The sequence below is a fragment of the Monodon monoceros genome, unplaced genomic scaffold (assembly GCF_005190385.1).
Source record: "Monodon monoceros isolate NGI ecotype Baffin Bay Population unplaced genomic scaffold, NGI_Narwhal_1 Super_Scaffold_7, whole genome shotgun sequence".
NCBI lineage: Eukaryota > Metazoa > Chordata > Mammalia > Artiodactyla > Monodontidae > Monodon > Monodon monoceros.
In genome coordinates this window covers 69,375,424-69,402,197 of record NW_021703784.1, presented here as the reverse complement: position 1 = coordinate 69,402,197, position 26,774 = coordinate 69,375,424, and the positions used below count along the sequence as shown (strand labels likewise).

General features: G+C 51.1%; 2 protein-coding genes across 4 annotated transcripts in view; one reads left to right on the top strand and one right to left on the bottom strand.

Annotated features, from left to right (window-relative positions):
* Nucleotides 1–18,777, bottom strand: part of OTOG (otogelin) — an 84,747-nt gene extending 65,970 nt beyond the window's left edge. The window contains 15 exon segments of the mRNA XM_029208520.1: nt 3,892–4,037; nt 4,498–4,544; nt 4,833–4,941; nt 5,792–5,920; nt 6,327–6,436; nt 6,855–6,961; nt 7,224–7,354; nt 8,196–8,401; nt 10,063–10,181; nt 12,815–12,969; nt 13,152–13,244; nt 14,175–14,250; nt 17,975–18,035; nt 18,200–18,260; nt 18,681–18,777. Of these exon segments, the coding sequence (XP_029064353.1) occupies nt 3,892–4,037; nt 4,498–4,544; nt 4,833–4,941; nt 5,792–5,920; nt 6,327–6,436; nt 6,855–6,961; nt 7,224–7,354; nt 8,196–8,401; nt 10,063–10,181; nt 12,815–12,969; nt 13,152–13,244; nt 14,175–14,250; nt 17,975–18,035; nt 18,200–18,260; nt 18,681–18,777 (1,647 nt within the window).
* A 3,664-nt stretch (nt 18,778–22,441) lies between these two features.
* USH1C (USH1 protein network component harmonin) overlaps nt 22,442–26,774 on the top strand; it is a 52,647-nt gene continuing 48,314 nt past the window's right edge. For all 3 annotated transcript variants that reach the window (XM_029209213.1, XM_029209211.1, XM_029209212.1), the window contains exon 1: nt 22,442–22,538. In XM_029209213.1, the coding sequence (XP_029065046.1) occupies nt 22,503–22,538 (36 nt within the window). In that variant the 5' untranslated portion in view covers nt 22,442–22,502. The remainder of the gene's footprint in view (nt 22,539–26,774) is intronic.

Sequence of the window (26,774 nt, the reverse complement as noted above, 5' to 3'; positions counted from 1 at the left end):
GGATGCTGTATGCAAAAGTGATTGAAGCTCCTAGCACTGTGCCAGTATTTTTCATCATCCTCTCTGTTACTGTCCTCACCCCACCCCATTCTGTTCACCCAGACTGAAGTCACAGCTTCCTCTTTGACTTTTCCTGCTTCTCTCCCACATCCCCCCTAACTTTACCAGCCACAGTCAGCCAGTTGCCAAGTCCTTCTGCTTCTGTGTTAATGCATTCTAGAACATTCCAACCTCACTGCCTTTCTCATGTGCTCTAATCCTCCTGGATTGCCCTTCCTCCCCATCCTCAAATATACATATTTTATTTCTGTTTCTCTTTCCAGGCCCACTTTTTAGGCCACTCAGCTCAAATGCCACCTCTGCCATGAGGCTTTCCTTCTTCCTTTCTTCTACCCCACAGGGGTATTTCTTCCTTCACAGAACTCCCCTCTTACAGCACTGATGGTGTTGTATCTCGTACTGAAGCAACCGACCTGAGGACGTGACTGACCTCCCACATCAGGCTGTGAGCTCCTGGCAGGTAAGACCAGGTCAGATTCATCTGTGTAACCCTCACCGTGCCCAGCCCAGGACTAGCCCAAAGCTGGCCCTCCATCAGTTCATCAGCATGGATGACGTCACAAGGAGGAGACCCAGCTCATGGTAAAAAGAATGTGCTATCAAGAGGCGCCATCCAGCACTGAAGCAGGTTACCTCAGGCTGAGGCTGGCCAGCCAGTCAGGGACACGTTAGAGAGAGGGCTGAGTAAGGGACCCCCCAAGGTCCCACAGCCCTCAGGTATTCTAAGACGCCAGACCTCCGTAAGTGGGAAGGAGCCCAGCTGGGCTGTGTCTGTCTGCCTTGCCTTTTGCCACCCTCAGGATGTGATGAGAGTGACCCAACTTTTGAGGACAAGTATTCTCTTGACTCAGATAGTAGCCAAGGTCAGGGCCAGGCCATTCTCTGGCAGAGAAAGGGGTGGGGGCCACTGAGGCCTAAAGAGGGAGAAAGCCCAGCCCTCCACCTAGTCCACAGCCCAGCATGGGTCCCCAGAGCCAGCGAGGGGCATGTCCAGCTGATGTCTGCTCACACTCAGGGCCTCAGTGCTGGGGCTGCAGAAGCCAGCAGGGAGGAGGGACTGGGGGTGGCCCCCCTGGCTAGGGGTGTGAGCCCCTGCTCCTCTATGCCAGGAGGGGCTTCAGTGCCACCAGACCAGGACTGGTGAGGTTTGCTAGCATGGTCAGCTCAGAGACAGTGCAGTCACTACTGAGAGACAAACAAGCTCGCATCTACCCCAGACCTGCAGGTTGGCCTTTTGCTCAGTTATGTTCACAAGTGGTTGACACAGCTCAGGGCTCACCTCCTCTAGGAAGCCTTTCCTGATCCACCTCCTCCTCCCACCTGACATCTGGGTGAAACAATAACAGGGAAAAGTTCCTCCATGGAGATCTACTCTGTACTGTCCATGTTGTCACAGCTCCTGTAACATAGTAGGTTATGGGGGTCACTTGTCTGCCTCACGCACCAAACTGTAAGGTCCAGGAAGGCAGAGCCAGGTCTAATTCATCCCAGTCCCAAAGACTCAACACAGCTTCTGGAAGACATAGATGTTCAGTATATGCTGAATGAACGAATGAATAAATGAATAGAGATGCTGAAGGTACAATCCAAGGAAGCAGAGATTAAGTTGAATTAGACCAATTTTAGAGATTTTTTTTTTACCATCGCATCAAAAAGAATAAAATACCTAGGAATAAACCTACCTAAGGAGACAAAAGACCTGTATTCTAAAAGCTATAAGATGCTGATGAAAGAAATCAAAGATGACGCAAACAGATGGAAAGATATACCATGTTCTTGGATTGGAAGAATCAATACTGTCAAAATGACTATACTACCCAAGGCAATCTACAGAGTCAATGCAATCCCTATCAAATTACCAATGGCATTTTTCACAGAACTAGAACAAAAAATTTTAAATTTGTATGGAAATGCAAAAGAACCCAAATAACCAAAGCAATCCTGAGAAAGAAAAACGGAGCTAGGGATTTCCCTGGTGGTGCAGTGGTTAGGAATCCTCCTGCCAATGCAGGGGACATGGTTTCGAGCCCTGCTCCAGGAAGATCCCACATACCGTGGAGCAACTAAGCCCATGTGCCACAACTGCTGAGCCTGTGTGCCACAACTACTGAAACCCGCGTGCCCAGAGCCCATGCTTCACAACAAGAGAAGCCACCGCAATGAGAAGCCCGTGCACTGCAACAAAGAGTAGCCCCCGCTCGCCACAACTAGAGAAAGCCCGTGTGCAGCAATGAAGACCCAATACAGCCAAAAATTAATTAATTAATTAATTTTAAAAAAGAAAAACAGAGCTGGAGGAATCAGGCTCCCTGACTTCAGACTATACTACAAAGTTCCAGTAATCAAAACGGTATGGTACGCTGGACACTATAAAACTCTTAGAGGAAAACATAGGCAGAACACTCTTTGACACAAATTTCAGCAATATATTTTTTGAACCACCTTCTGGAGTAATGAAAATAAAAACAAAAATAAACAAATGGGACCTAATTAAACTTAAAAGCTTTTGCACAGCAAAGAAAACCATAAACAAAATGAAAAGACAACCCACAGAATGGGAGAATATATTTTCAAATGAAGCAACTGACAAGGGATTAATCTCCAAAATATATAAACAGCTCGTGCAGCCCTCTGTCAAAAAGAAAACCCAATCAAAAAATGGACAGAAGATCTAAATAGACATTTCTCCAAAGAAGACATACAGATGGACAAAAAAACACATGAAAAGGTGCTCAATATCACTAATTATCAGACAAATGCAAATCAAAACTACAATGAGGTATCACCTCACACCAGTCAAAATGGTCATCATCAAAAAGTCCACCAACAGTAAATGCTGGAGTGGGTGTGGAGAAAAGGGAACCCTCCTACACTGTTGGTGGGAATGTAAATTGGTACAACCACTATGGAGAACAGTATGGAGGTTCCTTAAAAAAACTAAAAATAGAACTACCATATGATCCTGGAATCCTACTCCTGGGCATATCCCTGGAGAAAACCATAATTTGAAAAGATACATGCACCCCAATGTTCATTGCAGCACTATTCACAACAGCCAAGACATGGAAGCAACCTAAATGTCCATCAACAGAGGAATGAATAAAGAAGATGTGGTGCATATATACAATGGAATATTACTCAGCCATAAAAAAGAACGAAATAATGCCATTTGCAGCAACACTGGATGGACCTAGAGATTATCATACTAGGTGAAGTAAGTCAGACAGAGAAAGACAAATATCATGTGATATCACTCATATGTAGAATCCAATTTTTTTTAAATGATATAAATGAACTTATTTACAAAACAGCAACAGACTCACAGATTTTGAAAACTTATGGTTACCAAAGGGGAAATGTGGCAGGGGGCGGGGAGGGATAAATTAGGAGCTTGGGATTAACATACACACACTATTATACATAAAATAGATAACCAACAAGTACCTACTATACAGCACAGGGAACTCTACTCAACATTCTGTAATAACCTATATGGGAAAAGAATCTGAAAAAGAATGAATATATGTATATGTATACCTGAATCACTATGCTGTACACCTGAAAATGACACAACATTGTAAATCAGCTATATTCCAATAAAATTAAAAAAATAAAAAACAATGAGGCCCAGGACAGGGAAGTGACTCTCAGCTAGCAGATGTTCTGGAGCCAGAACCCAGTCTGCTGCCCCCTGGCTCTGCCCAGAAAGAATGGACAGCAGGATGAGTGGGCTGTGGAAGGACCTGAGGCCCTGCCCTAAATCCCCAGCCTCTCTAGGGGGTGGCAGCCAGGGGTGGCTGGCTGGTTCAGGTCTGGGGTCCCAGCCCTTACCAGGCCACATGGGGCATTCTGCAGTGTCACTGTGAAGGTGCCCGAGGAGCGGCTCTTGGCGAGGATGTACTGACACGTGGCAGGGAACGTGTAGCGGCGGCCATCAAAGGTAGTGAAGTGGATGTCGCCAGTCACTGAACACTCGGCTGAGGGGCAGAGAAAGGCAGCTAACCCAGGGGAGCTGCCCCACAGGGAGTGCCTTGCCCTGCAGCTCTGAGCATGAAGAGAAGACGGCACCCTGTCCTCAGGTATGAGGGCAGTGTCTGGAGCCCTGGCCGCCCCCCCCCCGCCGCAGGCCTGTCTGAAGGGAGATGCATCCCTGCCCCGAGCATCTCCCTCTGACAGGAGACCAGGCCCCGAGCATGGAGACCAGTCTCGGTCCAGGTCCCCCACGCTCAGGAAGGAGCCCATGAAAAACCCTCCCTAACAGGGGTGGAGCAAAACCCCTTAATCAGGCAAAGCAGCTCTGAGGAAATGAGGGGCGTGCTGAGCCAATGGAACTGAGTGACCACCCCACGCCAGCAGCAGGCCTGGCCCCCCGTGCTTCCCTGCCCTAAAAGCTGTGGGACTGGTAGGGGGTAAGGTCCAAGATGGGGTCAGACATACCTGGGCAGACAGATGTGCTGCATAGCCACTTGCCCGCAGTGCATGTGCTGAAACACAGAGACCAGGGGGGCAGGGGCTCACCCCTCCAAGACTAGGATAGACGTCGGAGGGTTGCAGGGTCCGCAGAGCTCCTCCTTGCCCTCAGTTTTCCCAGCTCTAAAATGGGTGATGGAGATTCCACCCATAGAATGGATATAATGAGATCTCCTGACTCAGAGATGCTGAGTGAGCGCTCCCATGTGGTCAGGCTCCCAGATCCTGGAGGGGCAGCCCTGAGGGAAAGCCCCAGAAGTCACCGCCTCCCCCTTCCCCTCTCCCCAACAGTGGACACAGACCAGGTGTTGCAGTCTTCTTTCACCACAGAACCAGTTGGGTACAGGGTCCCATGGAACTCACAGGGACACTCAGCTGGTGCCACGCAGCCCCCATCCTCGAAGATCAGCCCTAGGGTGACAGCAAAGGCCGACTTACCTCCATTCTTGTTCACAACACTTTCATGACTCTCCAGGGCCTGTGAAAAACAGCACCTCACCCACACTCTTTCACCATCCAGCTCACTTTCAAACTTTCTCCTGTATAAATGATTAATCCCCTCTGAGCAAATAACCTCACTTCCAGACCTTTCTCAGAGAACAACCCACACCAAACAAAATGCATACTGACTAGCTTCTCCTCCTCACCTCTCAAAAGCCTGTCACTGCATCTAGAACCAGCTTAGGTGCCACCTCCTCCAGGAAGCCTTCCCTGACAGTCTCTCTTCTTGAAATGAATCCCTATATCTCTTCTTGTCTGAACCGCTGAGCTGGTCCTCACCAGATTATGCCTCAGACTAGAGTCATGTGTGTAAGTGTCTTATCACAGCAACCTGATTTTGATCCCTAAAGTCAATGACTGTATCTTTATATTTTTTATCCTAACCCCCAGCCTAGCCACGTGAGCTGCACACTGTAGATGCGCTGCAAATGTGTACACCATGAAAACAGTATGTGGATGAATGTTTAAACAAATGCATGTGTGATAAATGAATGACTGAATGACTGAATGACTTGTCCTCATCTACACACCTTAAAAAGCTCAGTCCCAATGAAATTAAATACCCTGATGAACCTCTCAAGAGCCACAGTTCTGCCCCTACCCTCACCTCCCTTAAGTCATCCATTCATTCATTTATTCACTTATTGTTTTTTCTTCCTTCATTCATTCTGCAAACAAGCATCCTCTGAGCCCTTGCTCCATGCCCATCCGTGTCAGCCCAGGAAGTGGCTGCCAGGCACCCACACCACCCCTCGCATACCGTCGGGGCAGTAGCAGCCATCCACACAGGTTATCTCGCTGTCCACGCAGGATGCCCGGGGCTGGCAGGAGGCGGGGCAGCAGGCGATGCACTCGTTGTAGATAAAGTCCTTCTCCTTGCAGTGCACCGCTTGCAAGGAAGGGAGCAGTATGGCCTGACAGCTCCCTTCTGGCCCCAGCTCTGCCAGGACCCAACCAGGACCCACCCCAAGCCCTAGGGTGGGGGGGTGGGAGGGCTTTGATTTTCCTGATTCCCCTAGTTCCAGTGGGAGCACCAGGTGACCAGGAAATTAGTGAGAGCCTGGGAGACGCTGAGAGCCACCCTCATCTCACTCGGTGGCCCCAGGCCAGCCCCTCCCTCTCTGAGCCTCAGTTTTCCCATCTATCACGCGCAGATGCAACCTTAGGGCTTAACACTCTGATAACTGTGGTTCTCAGCAGGACAGGACATCGAGCTGAGGCCTGGGAATGCCACCCGCAGCCCCAGGACAGAACTTGATGGAATCCCTCCCTGCCCACCACCAGGCTGCACCTACCGCATGGCCGGAGCTGGTTCCTCCACCCCTGCAGGGGCTGACCTGCCTGGGCACATGCCCGGGCATACTCTGCCAGCGCCCGGCACCAGGTGGCTTCATCACCCGCTGATCTGTGCAGGGAAACCGAGGGTCACACTGGAGTGAGATCTACCCTGTAGCCAGCCCGCCAGCACCCGATAGAGACCGCCAGGGTTCAGGGCATCCTTCCTCGCCACGCAGCTGGGAAACGGAGCCAGGGAAGGCAGCTAGGTATACAGACCCCTAGGCTGGAGGCAGGAAACCTGGGCTCTAGTCTCAACATTGCCCCTGACTTATGTGACCCTGAGTGGGTCAGGCCCCATTTCTGGGCCTCAGCTGAATGGGGAAAGTCTGTCCTATGCAGATAAGAGTATCAGAGTTTTGGGAAGCATATCTGTTAGGGTCTGGGATCATCAAGCTCAGTGGCCCACGTGATGAACTCCCACCCCAGACTGGGAGAGGTCTCCCTTCAACCCAATACCGCCCGCCCCCCCCCGGCTCCCCACTCACTGGCAGAGATCGCTGGTACAGCTGGCCGTGAAGGGCAGAGGGCTGACATAGGCATGGCAGGCATCAAAGGGGGGCCGCAGCAGTGCCTCACAGCGGTCATACACACCCTGGGGCAAGGGCCAGGAGCCAGAGCTGGGGGCTGGCAGGGTCAGGTAAAGCCCTCTGACTTTGCCAGTCCCATACAGCACCCCAACTTGAGCCCGAGGGAGAGAAAGGGCCGGGTAGAGAGCAGACAGAAGGGGCATGGGCACCAACAACCCTGGGCCCCTGCAGCCAATGACTTCCCAAGAAGCAGAAGGAAACCAACCTAAGCCAGACACTAGGGTGGGGGTAGAGGCTGGAGTGGGGGGCTCTCCCCAGGATCCAGACCTGCATGGTTCCCGGGCTCTGCTGCAGGCACGGAGGGCGAGGCAGAGAGGAGGTTGTGGGCCCTGGAGGCTGGTTGGGGGCCCGCTCCTGCCAGCTGTGCACAAATTCAGCCACATCTTCCGTCAGCTTCCCTGTAGGGGAGAACTAGCATGACCACAGGTGGGGAGCCCGAGGGGAGGAAGATGGAGCCCAAGAGATGCCAAGAGGAAGGCAAGGAGTTGTAGAACCCAGCCTCGAGCTCCCATCCCAACCTGCATTTCCCTACGGAGCCGTTCTCCTGAAAACTCCGTGTGGTAAGAATAGTCAAGGATGCTCAAGACCCTGTGAGTTCCCTGGAGTAGATCCCTGCTGCTCTAAACTCTGGAAAGCAACACCATGCAATCGAAAGAGAATGAACGTGTGAGCCTGAACAAGCTCCCGTACCGCTCTGAGCCCGAGTTTCCCCACATGTGAAACAAGGCAAAGGGTCCCCTTGTGAACTGATTGCAAGGACTATATGAGACCATGTGGGTAAAGTGTTCAGTGTGTTGTGGCTGCTCAAAGGTGTCACTTCCCTCCTGGCCAGAGTCACCATGATGTGGCCTGAACCCTTCACTTTAACTTCTTGCCACTCCTGCTGGAGCCTTTCTCTTCCAGGCTCCCTCTAGCCCTCCGTGCCCTGCTGCCACCCCAGCCCCCTCCATCCCCCACTCACCTTGCAGGGTCAGTGCCACCTAGCAAAGTGCCCATTAGAGCCTCACACAACCCTAGTAGACATTCTCATCATGGCTGTTTTACAGATGAGGAAACTGAGGTCCAGAGAGGTTAAAAGATGCCTGAGGCCACATACTTGGAAGGGGCCCCTGGCCTCCCACTGGGTCTTTAGTGTCATGACCCCAGGGTTCGGTCTCAAGTCCCTTTCCACCCCTTCCAGCCTGACCTATCCTCCATCCCCACCAAAATCCCTTGGAGGCCACCTTCCCTGCACCTCACCATAGCTGGTCACCAGGTCGTCCTGGGGGTCGGCGTTGTTGTTCCCACACAGCCCATGGGTCCAGCCCAGGAACTCTGGGCTCATTTTAATGTAGACAGCCGAGGTGCCATCCCAGGCCAGCGTGAAGGCCGACTGATGCCGCACAAGGACATAGCCAGCAAGCCGCTGCAGGCGCATGCTCCCCATCACATGTGGCAGCTGGACCCTGCAGGGCAAAGCCAGAGCTTCAGGGCATCCACACCACCTCCACTAGCCCAGTCCCTTCACCAAAGGACCCACCATCCCCTACCTGAAGGACCCACCACGTACACAGGACCTGCCTCACCCCACGGCCACTGGTACCACAGCGTGTGAGGTCCTTATTTTCCCTGCCCCTGACTTCTTGGGTGCCTGGAAGTCCACCATCAGAAAGGGGTTCTTTTGTTTTCAGAGTTTTAAAGTTGCTTTTTAAAATTGCAATTTTCTGGGACTTGCCTGGTGGTCCAGTGGGTAAGACTCCATGCTCCCAATGCAGGGGGCCCAGGTTCGATCCCTGGTCAGGGAACTAGATCCCACATGCATGCTGCAACTAAAACATGCCGCAACGAAGATCCAGTGCAGCCAAAATAAATAAATAAATATATTTTTTTAAAATAAAATAAAATTGCAATTTCCCTTGCTATCTGGAATCACAGTGAGGGCAATCATGGGATTTTGAGCACTAATAGTGGTGGCTTTTTATACCAGAATTATTGATGTATCTTTTATTGACAGTGCTTCAATAAACAAAGTGCAGTTAGTAAAGCGAAAAATAAAATAAAATAAAATTGCAATTTTCCTGGCAGGGATAAATCTTAGAGTGATTGAATTTGCCAGTTCCTTTCTCCTAGACAGGAGAGGTGGTATAAACAGACACCTATTTTACTTATATTTTTGGTGGGGAGAAAGAAAAGAGTAGGAAGAGAAAAAGAAAAAGGCAAGAGAGAAGACAAACAGGGAATGAAAGAAAAGATGCAGGGCTACAGCAGTCTTGACACCTTCCCCATTTGACCGGCACAGGCTCGCCTAGCCAATCTGGAATTTGGCAACTTTCACCCGGCTGGAAATTAGGAGGAAGACAAATGAAGTGTCTAACCAGCCAAAGCTGGTACCAAAAGATCCATCTACCAATGCTTCTTTCACAGGAGAAACCCCTGGGCCTTCACTTCTACACTCAGCCCCAGAAAGCTTGGTTACCCAGTGTCCAGGTCTGAAGCAGGAAATAAAAAAGGGGAGAAGGGTCAGTGCAGGAAGGTCCCCCTGACAACAACATGAAGTGGCAGTGGACAGCAAGGGAAGGAAAGGTCAGTGAAGAAGAAATGCAAGAAAGATTTCAGGAAGGACCACAGTCTGGGGCCTTTTGGCGTAGGAAGCTGGGACTTCACCCCTCGAGTGGTCCCTCAGGCATCCCTGATGTCCCAACAAGGTAAGTGACATTCAAAATGAGCTCAGGCCATCAGAAAAGGGTGAAGGTGTGCCCAGAATCTGCTCTGAGGATGCTTCAACTACGTATGATACACTCAGGAAGATTTCCTTCAACTTGTGAAAGAAAAGAAAATTAAGCATGCTTATAGTGGTAAATTCTCAGCTATCTGGGAAACTCTGCTATTTGCCTGAAAACCCACTGTCTAGAGATCCTGACAGTTCCAGAAAATTGTGAGGGACTCTTTCTGCAAACCCAGCTGACTAGAAACCCAGCTGGCCTGCCAGTATGCTTCTGCCCTGGTGTGCTGCTGTTTGCCCCCTGAAAACAATTTCCTTGAGGCTTGAGAAGGGAAGATGCTTACCCATCCACCACCACCCATGCCAGGGAGTAGGGGAGCTCAGGGCAGAAGATGTTACAGTTACCTTATGCCTCCACGGGTGACCTCCTTGGCCAGATGGATCTCCTGCTCACCCGCTAAGAAGAGGCTGACAGACCTGGAGCAGGTGTAGGGGAAAGAGCCACACTGCGGGTCGTTGTGCACCTGGTGGGGGAGAAGGGGCGGTTCGGAGGCCAGTGTGCAGGTTCCTGCCATACACCTGGCCCCGAGCTTCGGTTGTGGGCCCAGGGGCACCCTGTTGAGCTTCCACTAATGCCAACAGCCTGCCTGCTGCGTGCCAAGCTCGTCTCCTCTGTGATCTCTCCCGGTCCCCACAGTACCACAGGAAGGCCAGAGCTCTCATCACCTGTATTTCAGAGAGGAGGCAACCGGCGCCCAGAGAGGTGAAGGGGCACACACAGCCAGGGTTCTAATCCAAGCGCGCTGTCTTCCTACGTCCAGACTTTTCTGCTTATCCATCCCAGGTTATCTCATTGGATTGAAAGCCCAGTTACACGCCCACGCCATCTCACACTCATACAAACCACACACACACACATCTCATATGTATATCACAGGGCACTCTCAGAGCACACACTATAAGCACACACTCCTACCACAACCCTGGCAGATACAGCCTAGCCCTCGCCTGCACACACAGGCACACATGTCACTCCTGTGCTGCGTGTCACACACATGTCTCCTCTGCCCCCTGCTCAGACAGAACCTATACATCCAAGGCCATAGGACCCAAGGAGGGGAGGGATGGGGTTCCCAGAGTTTAGGGAAAACTCTGAAAATGTCAATCTGCCAAATGTGGAAACCCGTCCCATGAGTGAGCAAACCTTCCACTAGGGGCTTCCCTGGTGGTGCAGTGGTCAGTAATCCGCCTGCCAATGCAGGAGACACGGGTTTGAGCCCTGGTCCGGGAAGATCCCACATGCTGCGGAGCAACTAAGCCCATGCCCCACAGCTACTGAACCTGTGCTCTAGAGTTCGCGAGCCACAGCTACTGAGCCTGCGTGCCACAACTACTGAAGCCCGCACACCTAGAGCCTGTGCTCCGCAACAAGAGAAGCCACTGCAGTGAGAAGCCCGCACACCGCAATGAAGAGTAGCCCCCGCTCGCTGCAAGTAGAGAAAGCCTGCGCACAGCAACGAAGACCCAATGCAGCCATAAGTAAATAAACAAACAAACAAACAAACCTTCCACTAGATTATCATTAAATGGGGTTAAGCAGCCTGGAGCCATTTCAACTGAAAGTAGGACCTGTGAAAGCCATTCCATAGTCTAAATATTTTTCAAACTTTTGTGACCATGACCCATAGTGAGAAATATATACACATATAAATAAAACAAAAGTTTTACAAAATAATATTACCACTGTTAATGTGTAATGCATCCTTATGATATTTTCTATTTATAGTCTCTTTTTTCTTTCTTTTTTCTTTTTTCTTTTTAGGCTGGTTATGACTCATTAAGTTCATTTCATAACCCATGAATGTGTGGCATCCCATTGGTCTAAGTAATTGTGACATATCCATCAACGAAATGACACAGTCATGATGTGTGATATCCATGATACCCCGAGGCAAAGCGGGGAGAGTTGGTCAGGGTTCCCAGTGCATCCAGAGCATAGCCCCCAGGCAGCCTCTTGGTAGGTCTATGCCTGAGACAGAAGGGGCACACCCAGCTGGCAGAGGGGTGACACTGAGCACCAGGATCTCCCCTATCTCCCAACCCCTTGGCCTTAACTCCGCACTGGCCAAGGTGCCCTCCAGCAGAGCTGGCTCCCCAAGTAGACTCTTCTCCAGGTAGAGAGCTGTGCCTGAAGGTGACTGCCCACTTGACACACAGGGTAAACGTGAAAATCAGGTCTGCCCAACAGTGAGTCTCACACGTGTTCATATACCAGACAACTTTTACTGAGCATTAATCCAGGTACTGGGAACAGCAGTTGAAAAGACATACTTCCTGCCTAGAAAGCTTATATCTGGAGAGTAGGACCAGAAACAGACCTTTGTAAGAGAAACACAATGACAGGGTAATGATGCAGAACTTTGGTTCCACAGAAAGGAGCCCCTGAGCCCACTCAGAAGGTCAGAGCATGCAGAAAGGCTTCTTAGAGGAGATCACCCTAAAGTGAGTCATCCAGGACCTCTACCATTTCCTCTGTGGCACCATGCTCTTTCTTATCTAAGGTCCGTAGCACCCAATGTTCTGTTGGCCTAGAATGTTCTCACATCCCCCCCCACCCCAACCCCTTCACTTGGCTAGCTCTAATTCATTCTTCAAATCCCAACTTAAATATCACTTCCTCCAAGAAGCCCTCCCTGATCACCATCCTTCCCAATAAGCAAGGTTAGGTTTTCCGTCACATGCTCTTCTAGCATTTGGAACTTCTCTATTGCACTCAGTTGCACTTGAAATGATTCATTTGACGTGATGTCTGTTTTCCCCATTAGACTGTAAGTTCCATAAGGACAGAGACCACATCTGTGTCTTTGTTCACAGAGCCAGCAACAGGCCTGGCAGGAAAGGAGTATAATTACGCACTTAATAAATACTTGGTGAGTGAGAGACTAAGTGAATGAATGGCCAGGGGCAACCAGTAATGGGTGGGTAAGTGAGAACCGTGGAGCCCTCAGCTCACTCCAGGTGCAGATGCCCTGGGCGGGAGCTGGGAGGGGAAAAGAAGGTGCCAGCCTCTCTAACCATGACAAGTAGATCCCAAGCCAGCCCAGCCTTCAGGGCCTAGTGGAACCTTCCTAGACAGGCAGAGCAGGGAACGCCTCACCTGGACTGAGAAGGTCTGCCCCTCGGGTTCATGGTGCCCCACCAGGGTGTAGCTGCCCTTCCCAGACAGGTAGTAGTAGAGGCCATCAAATGTCTCCACGTGATGCTGTCCCCACGCCCGGCAGATGCTGTCCCGTTCAGGGCCGACATTGTACACTGAGCCAGAGAAAAAAGAAGCTGTCTGTGTAGCAGCAGTTGGCACCGAGCCAGAGGCCGGTGGGTTCCAGCCCTGGCGGGGCCACCCCCACTCCCCTCCAGCCCAGAGCCCCATGTCTCAGGCCCGCAGATTTCCCTGTACCCGTGGCCCCTCTCGGAGGTGGGATGGAGCCCAGACCCACCCATCTGGCAGCGCGGCCCAGTGGCATTGAAGCGTCTGCAGTCGCAGAAGGCCGGGTGCACACACTCACCCCCGTTGAAGCAGGAGAACAAGTCTGCAAGGGAGACAGAAGGCACCTTCCCATCAAGCCAAGATTGGCAGAACCCATCGGGGCAGCACCTCCCTCAGGCTGGGACCCCAGGCCCCAGCCCTCCCAGAGCTACATGGAACTCAAATCCCCATCACAGGTAGCCCCAGCTTTCCTCAGTAGCTAGCTTTAATGGCTAGCAGGCTGTGGGGTGGGGTCTCAGAGTACCTGCCTTCCGTATGTACCAAGTGGCCCCCAGGCCAGCCCCACCTAGGCCTTCAGCTTCCTAAGCTAAAAGTTCTTGGCCACCAGGCAAGGCAGGCAGAACTACGAACATGCAGCATGTGGGGTGAGCAGGGAGACCGCCCAGAGATCTTCATGTACTGCTCTTCCTCGCTGTTCCATAAGCTCCGGGAAAGAGTCCAGGGCGTAAACCAAGGTTAGGGGAGGGGCCGCACACGTGGAATGTAGTGGAAAGGAAGGCCACAGAGGATGAGAGGACAAAGCAGAGGGTAGTGAAGGAAGGAGCCGTGATGTGAGAAGAGGGGCCACAGACAGAGGCCAGATGAGGGGAGAGGCCATGGACACAGGACAGGCGAAGGGAGAGGCCATGGGCATAGGACAGGGCAAGGGGAGAGGTCACAGAAAGTAGAAAGAGGCTACAGACACAGGGTGACGTAGAGAGGGAAAAACAACCACTAAACAAGAAGCTCGGTCTCTCTGGAGTCAGACAGTGTGAGGCAGACAGCCGCAGAGCCATGGTCATCAGCACAGGACACTTCCTCAGCCAGGAAGGAGAAAGCAGAGTGGAGCTGGAGGCTGGGGCTGGGGACGGTGAAAAGAGACCCCATGCAGGGAAAAGAGGTCCCAGGAGGCCCCGAGAGGAGTCTGGGCCTGCGCTCACAGGGCTTTCCGCAGGCCAGGGCCTCCCACGGGCCACAGGGAGGGGGCACTTACATGAAGGTGCACATTTGGCCCGATGGAGTCGTCTTTCCCAGGAAGACATGGCCAAGGAGTCCAGGGCTTCAGCCTCCTTTTAAAGACAGGAGAAGGAAGAGAATGCAGTCAAGGGCTGACCTCAGGGAGTGCAGCCTTCCCGGCGGTCACAGCCCTTCCTGCCCCTCAGCTGGAGGGAGGCAGGCCCTTTGCCGCTTGGTGCCTCAGTCACCCCACTTCCCCAGACCCCCCTCTGAGAGGTCTGCAAGGCAGGATTTTCAGGCCTGCCCTAGGTCCGGAGGAGTGAGGCCTGGTTTACACCCTCCCAAGTGGCGTCGTAGTGGCAGGCTGGGGAGGCCTGTAGCCTGAACACACCTGCTGCTCTCCATGCTCCAGTGTGTCGTCCCCCCCGCCACCGCCTCCCCAGCGCCTTCCCTCCTTAGTAAACCTCTGTGTCCTCCACAGCCTGGAACAAAACCCCCTTGTCTGGAGAACAAACACGACACCTCCTCACCACAGAAACCACATGGGGCAGAGCTAAGAAACAAAGGCAGCCCCTCACCCCAGGGCAGGGGGGCATCACTCCGACCCCCCCACCCAACATTTTGGACTCTTCTAACAGCAAACACAGTACCTCACACATCACCACCGGCTGTCCTCAGAACTCAGCTCTGAGTCAGGACTCTCCCTGAGAGCACACATCCGAGGACACAGGCAAAGCCCTGTGAGACCCTATATCCCAGACCAGAAGCCCCAATGCACGGTCTCCAGAGATACAAAGCATCTGAAATCAGGACTGCCCGAACATCACCTGTGTTCAGTCACCACACAGCTAGCCGCCCTCTCAGGACTCCAGCCCGAGGTGTCTAACGTGACCTCACCTGGGACTGGGACCCTGGGCACAGCAGGCTCCTCCCTCTCAGGACCTCAGCCGCCTCATTTGTACAACCTCCCGGACTGGGTGCCCGGTCCAGCCCAGGGATGGTGAACGGGAGCACGTGTTCTTGCTCACAGGGCCAGCGAGGCACAAACCACACTGAGGGTGCTTGTCTCACATGTTTTCTCCCTCACTGTCACCTCTGCGTCTAGCAAAGCACTTGGAGCACAGGAAGTATGCAGAGCATACTGATCCCTGGAGCCCAACCCCAGCTCTTTGCACCTCCTGCAGGCACCCACCCCCTCCCCCTTCACTGTCCCGCTGACCCCCTCGGAGGTCACTGGCCCTCCTCGACCAGGTATCAGCGTTCTCACTCCCTGGTTCCTGGGTCCTCCCAGCTCTCCTTACTCTGTAGATCCAGGCTGAGCCCAAGGAGCCAGGCTTCCCACCCTGGTAGTAGTCGGTCTCACAGGGCCTCAAAGACCACTGGCAATGGAAGAGAGCAGCCGGGGAAAGGCTCATCGCCAACATCCCCCAGGCCTGCAGAGCTTAATTCAACTTGGTCCCTGTGCCTCTCCCCTCCTCGCCCCCCTCTCCCCCAGATGTGGCCCCTGAGATCGGCCTTGTGAGGGTAAGAGAGCCTGTGCTGCAAAAAGTCGAAGCCATTTTCTGGAGAAGAATTTTAAATCCTGTCCAGATGATTCACCTTCAGTATAGATCAGGAGTTCTTAATCATTTTTATGCAATGAACCCCTCTGACAATCTAGTGAGGCTTACGGGCCCCTTCTTGGAATAAATGTTTCTAAATACGTAATATGAGACATAAGATGACAAAGGAAATCAAACATATTGCAATGCATTATCAAATATTTTATAAAACTGGGTGACAGTAATATTTGTGCTTCTTTATTAATACGTTAAATCACAAGACCCGCAGCAGGCCGTATCACCGCCAGAATCTGGGGGCAGTGAGCCAGAAATGAGATGTGGAGATAGCAACAATGATTGCCAGGCGATAGGAAAATATCTGTGGTTTCCACCGGTGACAGTCACAGACACTGCTATCATGCTGTGGTCTGTAGCCTCTAGTAATAACTAAAGGGAAGGCTAAATTTCAGTTCCATTGAGGAACAAATGCATTTTTCCCCCATCCAAGTTCATGGACTCCTGGTCTACACCATCAATTCTCTGGAGAATGGCTGAGCTCTATAGAGTGAGGCAGCACTGAAATGAAGGGTGGTGGTCTACAGGTCTGAGACCCCCCTCCCTCACGGAAGAGGGCACTCCAGGCAGAAGTCCTCAAAGGATCCCCAGGTTCACTTTCTAACTAGTAGCCTCATTCCTCCCCACCCTCCCCCCACTCCAGCAGCGTTAAAGGAGGGCCATTCTAACCCCTTGTTTGCTCTAAGGAGTAACGTGAGAAACCTACTGGGGTTGCCAGTAGGTTGGTCTAGATGCTTCCCCAAGGAAAAGAAGGGGAGGCCTACCCTGGAATCCAGCAAGGAAAGAAGCCCACTAGGGGAATGAGATGCTTGGGGAAGGATCATTACCCCACTAAAATACAGGGATTCCTGGGGTCTGGAGGGGCATTCATGATACGGGGGAACAGGCTGGCTCCATCTGGAGACCTTGCTCTGCTGTGCCCTGAGGGCCCCGGCAAATCATTCACCTACCTCAATTGCCCCATCTATAAAAAGAATGATAAAAAATTTTTTAAATAAAATAAAAATAAATAAAAAGAGTGATGACATTATCTTTCAATTCAAACTGTACCTGACTGTGATTCTAAAACTTGGGGTCTGAGGAAATGGGCAAAAGAGAAAAAAAAACCCCATATAATCCAGACATTAGAAAATAAGCATGCCCTTAGTAGATGCAAACTATTAGATACAGAATAGATAACAAGGTCCTACTGTATAGGACAGGGAACTATATTCAATATCCTGAGATAAACCATAATGGAAAAGAATATGAAAAAGAATGTATGTATATGTATAACTGAGTCTCTTTGCTGTACAGCAGAAATTAACACAACATTGTAAATCAACTATACTTCAATTAAAAAAGAAAAGAAGTATGCCCCCTCCTACCTTGGGGTCTTCATATCTATTTCCAAAGGGCAGGTATTTGGGACACACTGTTTTCTTTTATAAATGATGCTCCCATCCTACTGGCACAAGGAGCTCCCCACAGCTGATCCCCAGAGCCAGGGTGCGTGAATTGAGGCTCGAGATTCTCTGGGGGACCTGGCTTCGGGTGGGCTGAATTTGTAACGTGTCCGTGGTTGTAGAAAGGAGACAAATGCAGGCCAGGATTAGAAAGAAAAATTGAGTCACCTGATCCAGAGACCGAAGAAGTTTGGCAAAGAGAGAGAACAAAGCACCACCTCTCCCTAATGCACGGAGGAGCTGGGGAAGGTAGGCAACAGTGAATGGTCAAGACTCAGAGGATGGTAGTCAGGGATCTGTTTCTCAACCAACCCTTCCGTGCAAACCCCACCAAGTGGCCCGGTTTTTGTCTCTCCTCTCAAGGCAGCACTCCTGGGGCACTGCTGAGGGATGAAGAAGGGCCTCTGACAGGGTTTAGACCAGGCAGGGAAAAGAGACTACACTCTCCCAAACTCTCACCTTCCTACTTTCACCAAGGGAAGGAAAGAGCTCAGCTGTCTCCTGATAGCACCTTTGTGCCCTCCTCCCCTAAAAAACAATTTTTAAATAAATAAATAGATAAACTGGCTACAGGGCCCCAAGAGATTAGGAAAGTGGGAGTAGAGGCATCCTATAAATTTGCATACTTCAAACACATTCTAGGAATCTTGTTTGTTCCCTCTGAATAACTGCAAAGACACCCTTCCTGCAACCTACAGAGCTCCCTGCCAGCCTCAAACCCAGAGAGAAATAAGCCCCTGCCCAGTGAAGCCTCCCTTCCCCAGGCCTCCCCTTACCTGGCCTCCCATCACTGTTGTGGCATCCCCTATGGCAAGGATCGCCTCCTGATGGCTGTGGCTAGATGAGAAACAAGCCTGGCATGGGTGAGGGGATAGGAGTGGGCCATGCCTCCCCACCACCCCCAGGCCCATCCCACCCTCTGTGCTAACCCCTGGGGTCACCCACGCCAGGAATAAAGATGGAACCAGTGAGTGGGGCAGCACAAGCTCTTGCCTACTCACCTGGGATCCTGGGCTGGCTCAGGCTGCAGCTCTGCATTGCCCCAGGGTGCGGGTGCTGCGGCTGGGGAGCGTGATTACTCTCTACTCAAGCGATGCCTCCCACCACCCGCTCCCCACCTGCTAGGAAGCCTCTCTCACACCCCATTCTCTCTCCCTGCAGCCTTCTCAAATCCTTTCTCCCCCTCCCTGGCGACTCTTCTCCAACAAGGATCTCCCTCCTCCTTCCCACTCTCTGTGCCCCAGTTCTCTCTGGTTCCCCCCACTTGGGTCTCTTCCACCCTGCCCAGCTTGAGAGCCATTCCCCTGGTTGTGGCTGACCTTTCTTTCCTTCTGCGGTCCCTCTCCCCCGACCCACTCCCTGGGTGTCCCCCTGCCCTCCCTCAAACCTTCTTTCTTTCCTGCCTCTCTCCAACTTGCTCAGGCCCGTCCCCCTAAACGTTCCCCCAGCCCCCTGGGGTCCCCTAGTCCACACCCGTCTCACCGAGAGGCTGTAGCGGCAGGGACTCCCCTGCCGGCTCACTCCGGGGCAGCCAGACGCAAGCGACTAGCAGGCAGAACGCGGTCGCCGGGGCCCCCATAGGGGCACGCGGGGACTAGGAAGCCTGAGCGAACGGCCAGGGTCTCGAGCGCCTCTCCCGCGAAGGCAGGGTAACACCTACTCGTAGGAGGCCGCCGTCCCTCTCGCTCTCTTGCCCTGGGCTTCCCTTCGCCCCGCCTCCCAGGCTCTTGGCTCCGCCCTGAGCTAGAGTGACAGGACTGCCCAGCTCATTACCATAATTTAGGCGCCTGGCCGTGGCCCCGCCTTTGCCCTTCTTGGCGTTAGGCTGCACCTCCCCAGGGGAGGCTGGATTCAGATCACTCAGCCCTAAGTCCCTTGGGGGAGCAAGGAGGCAGTCTGTGCAACTTCCAACATCCCTTGCTCCTCAGAGATCCCTGGCTCTGGAACCTGGGTTTCCGAAGCCCCTAACACCAGAGACCCAAGATGCCGGTATGAGTCTGGTCCTATGCACTCCTTTTACAAAGGTCCCGGGACATGCTACTCCGTGGTCAGTGGCAGACCAGGGCTCAGGCCTGTGGAGTCCTAGCCTGTGCTCCCACCACTCCCCACTACAGTCTCCTGAGTCCCCAAGTCCCCACCCTACCCCCAGTTTTGAATACCTCTAGAAAATGGATCATGGCTTAATCCTCTGTATGTCCAGCACTAGCTCAGGCCCCAGCTTGGGGAATGTTGACTGAGTGACAGAAGTGCCTCACACTCCCATATTATTGCTCCCATCGAGGCCATACTTTGACAAAACAACTTTAATTTTGTGAACAAGATACCCTCTCTGTCCAGGGAGAATTTTAAAATGGTAGAAATGTAGGCCTGAGAGCCTTGGAAACTTTGTATCATTCACTTGGCCAACTAAGTGCTAGAACACCAACTAGATGCCAGGCCGCATAGATGATGATGGTGATGATAATGACGATAGTGTTGGCCTTCATAGGCCCCTGGGCAGCGGTATACATTTGGGATACATTCATTCATTCATCCATTCAACCAATTTGTTGAGCAACTACTCCTCGCCACACATTGTTCTGGGAATAAAGTGGTAAATAAAGCACACATAGCTATCCCTATTGTGGTCCGTGCGCAGGTTGGAAGAAGAATTTCCAGACACAAAGTATTTTAGAAAACAGTGAGTTTATGGAGAGCAAAGAGCAGAGTTAGTGAGGGGCGCTGCAAATACAGCAGGTCAACTTCCTGATAGACCAGGGAGAGGCAACCCCCTTTGTGCTCTAGTAGTCAATTTTTATAGCCTGAAGACAAAGAAAATTCCTGCTCGCAGGATGGCATTAGGTGATTGGCCAGGGTGCTACAAGGTTGCTACCTGGTGAATATTTTACCTAATATGGAGTTGGGCGGGGGGCGGGAGGGGCCCGGAGGTGAGGGGGGCTGTCCTGTTTAGATTAGGAGAGCCCATGTCAACAATTGCTATGGGGGCTCGGTTAATTCCAAGTTTTTATCCTATGTCCTTGATGTAGGGTGTCCTTGATGTAGGGCTCTACAATCCCCACACAGGGTATTTGAAGCCATAGGGTTAGATGGGAAGATGAAGAGGAAAGAGCAAAGCATGGAGCCTTAAAGAACACTGGTTAAGGAATGGGTGAAGGCAGGACTGTCTTAGAGGAAGCTTGAAAAAGAACATTCATGATGTAATAGGGAAGGACAAATCTGACTCCATATTGAAGCTGTTTCTTTTACTTTAACCTTTGTATTCTATTGCTTTTGCTACAAGTTAAGAATGTTGCCAATTGCCTGAAATATACAGGATAGCCCATTCTCAAGCCTCTGACCTTTACAGGTATAACACTTTCCCATTCATATAGAAATAAAAAGTTTCAGAACAGAGAATAACATTTGTCTTGTTGGACCTTTATAGGAACGTTGTGACCCAGACCTACCTGGAGGGCTATAAGAACAAAGAATTCCGGCACGAAGAAATTTGCAACCTCACCCCTACCCTTTTCAGTATAAAAGAAGCCTGAATTCTAACTTGGGGAAGATGGTTCTTTGGGATACTAGTCCACCACGTTCTTGGTCTGCTGGCTTTAAAAATAAAGTTGCTGGGGAAGGGGAAGGGTAAGCTGGGACGAAGTGAGAAAGTGGCATGGACATATATACACTAACAAATGTAAAACAGATAGCTAGTGGGAAGCAGCTGCATAGCCCAGGGAGATCAGGTTGGTGCTTTGTGTCCACCTAGAGGGGTGGGATAGGGAGGGTGGGAGGGAGATGCAAGAGGGAGGGAATATGGGGATATGTGTATGCACATAGCTGATTCACTTTGTTATACACAGAAACTAACACAACACTGTAAAGCAATTATACTCTGATAAAGATGTTTAAAAAATAAAATTAAAAACTTGCTGTTCCTTGCCCCAACAACTCGTCTCGCAATTTATTGGTCTGTTGTGCAGTGAGCAGTTCGAACTTGGACTCAGTAACAATGGGAGAGGAGAACCAGGACTCAGTTTTATCCCTAAAACCAAGAGGGAAGCATTTAAAGAAGAGAGTCTGCAGGGGGCAGTGGTCATGTAAAAGAAGGATTGGGGTGCCAGTGGATGGCATTCCCCTCATAAGGGCATTTGCTGCTCGGCCTGGATTCTATATACGAAATAAACAGCCATATGACATAGTTACAAAATGCAGAAAATCAACAAGGTAAGTTGGAGGGGAACATATTTTGTGTGTCTTTCCTGGGCCTCTGAAAATCTCAGAATTCTTTTATCTCTGACCTTAACTAGTTAATATGAAGGGGAGAACATGGATGATATTTTAAGGTTCTTCTCCAGGAAGGATTTATATCTTAAACTAGGCAATAATTTAGCCCAAATAAAAATAGTCTGCTGACAAAACTTCAGCTATTGGTGGTGGGCTGCAAAGGAGGGGGTCTTTAGGTGCCTCTGAAGTTACAGTTGTTCACTGATTTGGGCTGCTGTCCACCTCCTGTCCCCTGTCCCTTGACACGGTGCAAACAGGGCAGGCCCTGACCCTGAGTTAAATCCAAGAGCAAGCGCCATAATTAAAAGTGCCCACTCTTTCCATTCACATCTGTTTTTATCACCCCTCTCCTGGCCCCCTCTTTCCTCTCAGTCTGTCCCAGGGTTGGTTCATCATTATCTTTGCACCCCAGCCCTAGACCTAGGAGTCAAGCAAACTTTGGCTGAATTGAATCAAATGAACCAGATGGGGCCTGGGCCCTGGGTAAAGGTCAGCTGTAAATCAGGATGTCATTGCCAGGCCCTTCTATGCTTCTGTGTGTGTGTGTGTGTGATTGGAGGGGAGCTAGGGAACGTGGGAGGGGAAGTCAGTTAAGAAGGGGCACTCCCACCCACTGGTTCACCAAGGAATTCACAAAGAGAAGATGTCTTCCAAGTGGGAAAAACCCACAGAGGAATGCACACTGAAGGTGAGATGCCTGGCAGAGGGTGACAGACAGTTTCCTGAGATCCTTTACCTCAACTGCGTGTGTTTGGGAGCCATTCCAAGTGCAGCGCCAGCCTCAGGTCCAACCACTGGTGCCACCATCACTGACACACACTCCAGTCCATCTGCTCCTGGGCGTCAGTGAGAGACGACGCGATTCAGGACATGGGTCTCCCGCCTCCCCGCGACCCCGCCCCACCCGTCCCAGGTCCCGCCCCCTCCCTCCCAGGCCCCGCCTGTCAGGGTCTCCGCCTCTGCCGGCTCGGGGCAACCAAGCACCGGCAGCACCCGAAGGAGCTAGTTGTGTAGCAAGCGGTTCTATCTGGTTCAGCCATGGACCGGAAGGTGGCCCGAGAATTCCGTCACAAGGTCAGAGCTGCTAGGGGCCCCTCAAGCGCCCCGGACCCTGGAGTCCGGGGCGGAGTGGGTGGGAAGTGGACACCCTCGGCACCACCCCTTGCTTTCCCAGCAGGGCCTGGGGCTTTGGGTGGGCTGGGACCCCGAGGGTCATTTGGTTGCCAGCAGGGATCCCCAGTAAAATGAGGGAGGTGCACTGGGATTCCAGGTATAGGAACCGCTAAACTGATCTCCTTAAAGTGTCCTTTCTTTTTCTGCGCTCCAGGTTTGGGATTTCTCTGGGGTTAGAATTCCTTCCAGTCTTGGTCTGAGACAGGATATTTCTCTGAGATAGCCCATAGCGGGCAAACCCCCTCCCTCCCGGTGCTTCCAGCTCTGGGCTGTTGGAACGTGTGGAGAGGGTTTGGGGTAGTGTCTGAGAGGTGAGGACTGTAGAGAGGGGAAGTGGACGCTTCCTTCTGTCTTTTGACCTCAAAATTCCAGTTCGAAGCACTCCAGGCAGCCCCCTCCCCACTTAAGGGCATTTCTGGCGGCCTGAGAAGTAGCTGAGGACCTGGGGCTGGCCAGGGGGCAGTGGGAGGAAGGGAGGAGGCTCAGGCAGTCGGCCAGAGCCTTCGGGCTCTCCCCTGGTGTGTCCCAGTGACGGGCCTCATTGGTGGCCCGGGATCCTCAGAGACCATCACGGAAAGCTACTGGATTTCACCCAGGCTTTCCAGAACTGTTTCCAGAGCTGTGCAGGAGTCACTGAGGCCCTGAGGTCAAAGAGGACCATTTGAAGGGACCCAGTGGACCACCCCACCAGGCTTGAGGATGCCTCAGAGCCCAAGGATAAAGGCAGGGGTGTCTGGAGCTACCCACAGGCCCTGCCTGAGGGACGGGTGACAGTACCTTGAGGCCTGCCCAGAGGGGCAGTGTCTTTAGACCAAGCCAACCCCCTTCCCAGGCCTGAGGGGCAGAGGTCAGGTAGGCAACGTCAGGATGCTTACTTAGCCCCTCTCTCACCACACAGAGGCCCAGGGGATCCCAAGGAGCCAGCCAGTGTGGAGACCACAGGGGCTTGGGGCTAGGGGCTGACGGTCAGTTGTCCATTTAAGAAACATGTTTTGAGCACCCACTCCGTGCCAGACCCAGCCTGTGCCCTCAAATCGCTGGTCATTTGGATGGGAGGCAGACCCTACACTAATAACTACCCACAACTGGGTGCTGAGTGTTGGAATCAAGGTTTGGTGGGGGGACAGAGAGAGCAGCTCATACTGGTGGAAGTCTTCTGAAAATGAGGCCTTGGGATCCCAAGGGTGAGAGATAACCGGAAGTTCAAGCAGGAGTTTGGGGGCTGGCAGATAGCAAGGGGAGTGTGAGACAGTGTTCACCAGTGCATCCTGTTGCAAAGGGACTTGAGGGGAGAAATTTCAGCCGCTGAGGCCGTTTGGTGAGTGTAGATTTCAGACAACCCACGTTGAAAGAGCACAACTGCCCGTCCCCCACCCCAAGATGACTCAGGCTTGAATTTCAGTTTCCTGCCCCTGGGCTGAAAATAATGTCGGGTCCCCTTTTGTCTTCTCCTCATGGGGTACTTTTCTCTGCCTCTTTGAGAGAATTATATCTGGAGGCCCTGGTGTCTGACTCAGCCCCTGGGTTAGCCCCTATTCCTCTTCCACAGGCCCCAAGCCTCTGTGTTTCCACCGCCCTGCTCTTCCGCATCACGAAAGTCATTACCTATTAATGCCCCTGTGTGAGCAGGCGGGGCATGCTGGGCAAGGCTGGGGCTGGACTTTGTGCCCTGTTGCTTCGGAGGCAGCAGCAACCTTCCCCTCCCAGGGTGGAGGAGCAGCAACCTTCCCCTCCCAGGGTGGAGATCATCTAGGAACTGTGGAGAGAAGATGAAGCAGCAGAGGAGAGACCTTGCCTGTTTACTGCTTTCTAAGATGTCCCTTCCTTAGCGTTTCAGAGCAAATTCACCCCTTGGGAATGGTTTGTAATCTAAATAAATTCTTAGTCATTGGAGGTAACATTTTAAAGGTAGTGTGTTGTCATGGAAAGTGCTGTGTGACCTGGAGCAAGTTATTAACCTCTCTGTGCCTCAGTTCTCCAATTTGTTAAATAGGGATAACAATAATATTTAACTAGTACGTTTATTGTTAGTACCAGATGAGATCTACACATGTGTAGGAAGCTTAAATAGACCCTTTTACTTAGTGAAGCCTCAACAAATGTCCACTGTTGTCTGTTGTCTGAAGTTAGGTAGAACTGGGGTCAAATCTCAATCCTGTCACTCACTGCCAGTGAGACCTTGGGCAAGCAATCTCGCTGAGCTTTAGTTTCCTTAACTTTGCGATGAGGTTCATAGTGCTTACCCCACAGGACAGTTAGGATTAAATAGGAATTCAAACACTGGCTTCTCTGGTCATTTGGTAACCATTTGGTAAATGACCACACTGTTCCCAGCTGATACCTGCAGAGCATCCTGTTGGATGAGCCAACAGTCTCCAGGCCATTGAGCAGGGACTGTTGGGCTTGTGCAGTTTCCCCAAGGCCACCAGCAGACCAGCAGTACTTGCATGTCCTTCCTGGTCACAGCCTTGGAGTCAGGATACCAAGGTGAGGGGAGGGAGCAACAGAGACTAAGACTTCTACCCGAGAGAACCAGCTTTTCTTTTCTTTCTTTTTTTTTTTTTTTTTTTTTTGAGAACCAGCTTTTCAAAAGAGGGCTGCCCCTGTGCTCACTGCATCTGCATGTTGCAAGAACTTGGTAACTCATTTGCTCAAAAAGAATTTATTGACTGTTCAGCAATCATACATTTATCGGCATCTACACTGTACCCTGCCCAAAGCTAGAAATCTGACAGAAGAGGTTGGGGGAATAAATAAGAAGGTCAGAAAGAGCCTCTACATTCTAGGGATTTGCTAATCAGTCATTCATTCATGCATGCAATAAATATTGACTGAGCTACTAATATATGCTGGGCAGTACTCTAACCATTGAATAAGAAAACAAAGTCTCTGCCCTCTTAGAGAGCACTTTCTACTGGGGAAGACAGACAGTTAACAAGTAAACCAAAGTATCATATATGAAAGTATCATATAATGCCAAGTAGTAATGAATGCTATGAAAAAAATAAACTGGGGTGAGGGGATAAAGATAGTACTTTTTATAGGATAGTCAGGGAAACCTCTCTGAAGAAGTGATATTTGAGGAAAGACATAAAAGAAATGAGGGAAGGAGCCATGGGGATATATGTAGAAGAGCATTCCAGGAAGAGGGAACACCAAGTACAAAGGCCCTGAGGCAAGCATTTGCTTGCCTTCTTTAGGAACAGCAAGTAGGATGGTGTTTCTGAGAAGAATTATGGAATGAAGAGTGCTAGGGGGTGGATCAGAGGGGTGGTGGAGTCCTGATAGGCCATACTCAGGATTTTGGGTTTTGTTCTAAGTGAGAGAAGCCAGCTGGGGAATGACATGACTGAATTACATTTTAAAAGAATTGCTCTGACTGCTGGTAGAGAACAGACTGAGAAGGCCAAGGGTAGAAAAGGGACCCTCACTTAGGAGGCTTCTGAAGTAGCCCAGGGCACAGGGAGGGGAGGGGGGCGTTGGACCAGGTGGAGTAGCCAGACCGAGGATACATGTTCAAGGTAGACCTGACAGGCTTTGCTGATGGGATTGGCCGTGGGTGTCGAGAAAAAGGTATCAAGGGTGAGACTATGTGCTGGGAGGAGGAGCAGGTTGGTGGGGACAGAGCGGGAGGTGGTGGAAACCAAGAGCTCCATTTTTAATGTTTTATGTTTGAGATGCCTTTTAGATCTCCAAGTACAGAGGTGACTAAGAATGCCCTCTTGCACTGTTGGTGGGAATGTAAATTGATACAGCCACTATGGAGAACAGTATGGAGGTTCCTTTAAAAACTAAAAACAGAACTACCATATGACCCAGCAGTCCCACTCCTGGGCATATACCCTGAGAAAACCATAATTCAAAAAGAGTCATGTACCACAATGTTCATTGCAGTTGTATTTACAATAGCCAGGACATGGAAGCAACCTAAGTGTCCATCGACAGATGAATGGATAAAGATGAGTGGCACATATACACAATGGAATATTACTCAGCCATAAAAAGAAACGAAATTGAGTTATTTGTAGTGAGGTGGATGGATCTAGAGTCTATCATACAGAGTGAAGTAAGTCAGAAAGAGAAAAACAAATACCGTATGCTAACACATATATATGGAATCTAAAAAAAAAAAAAAAA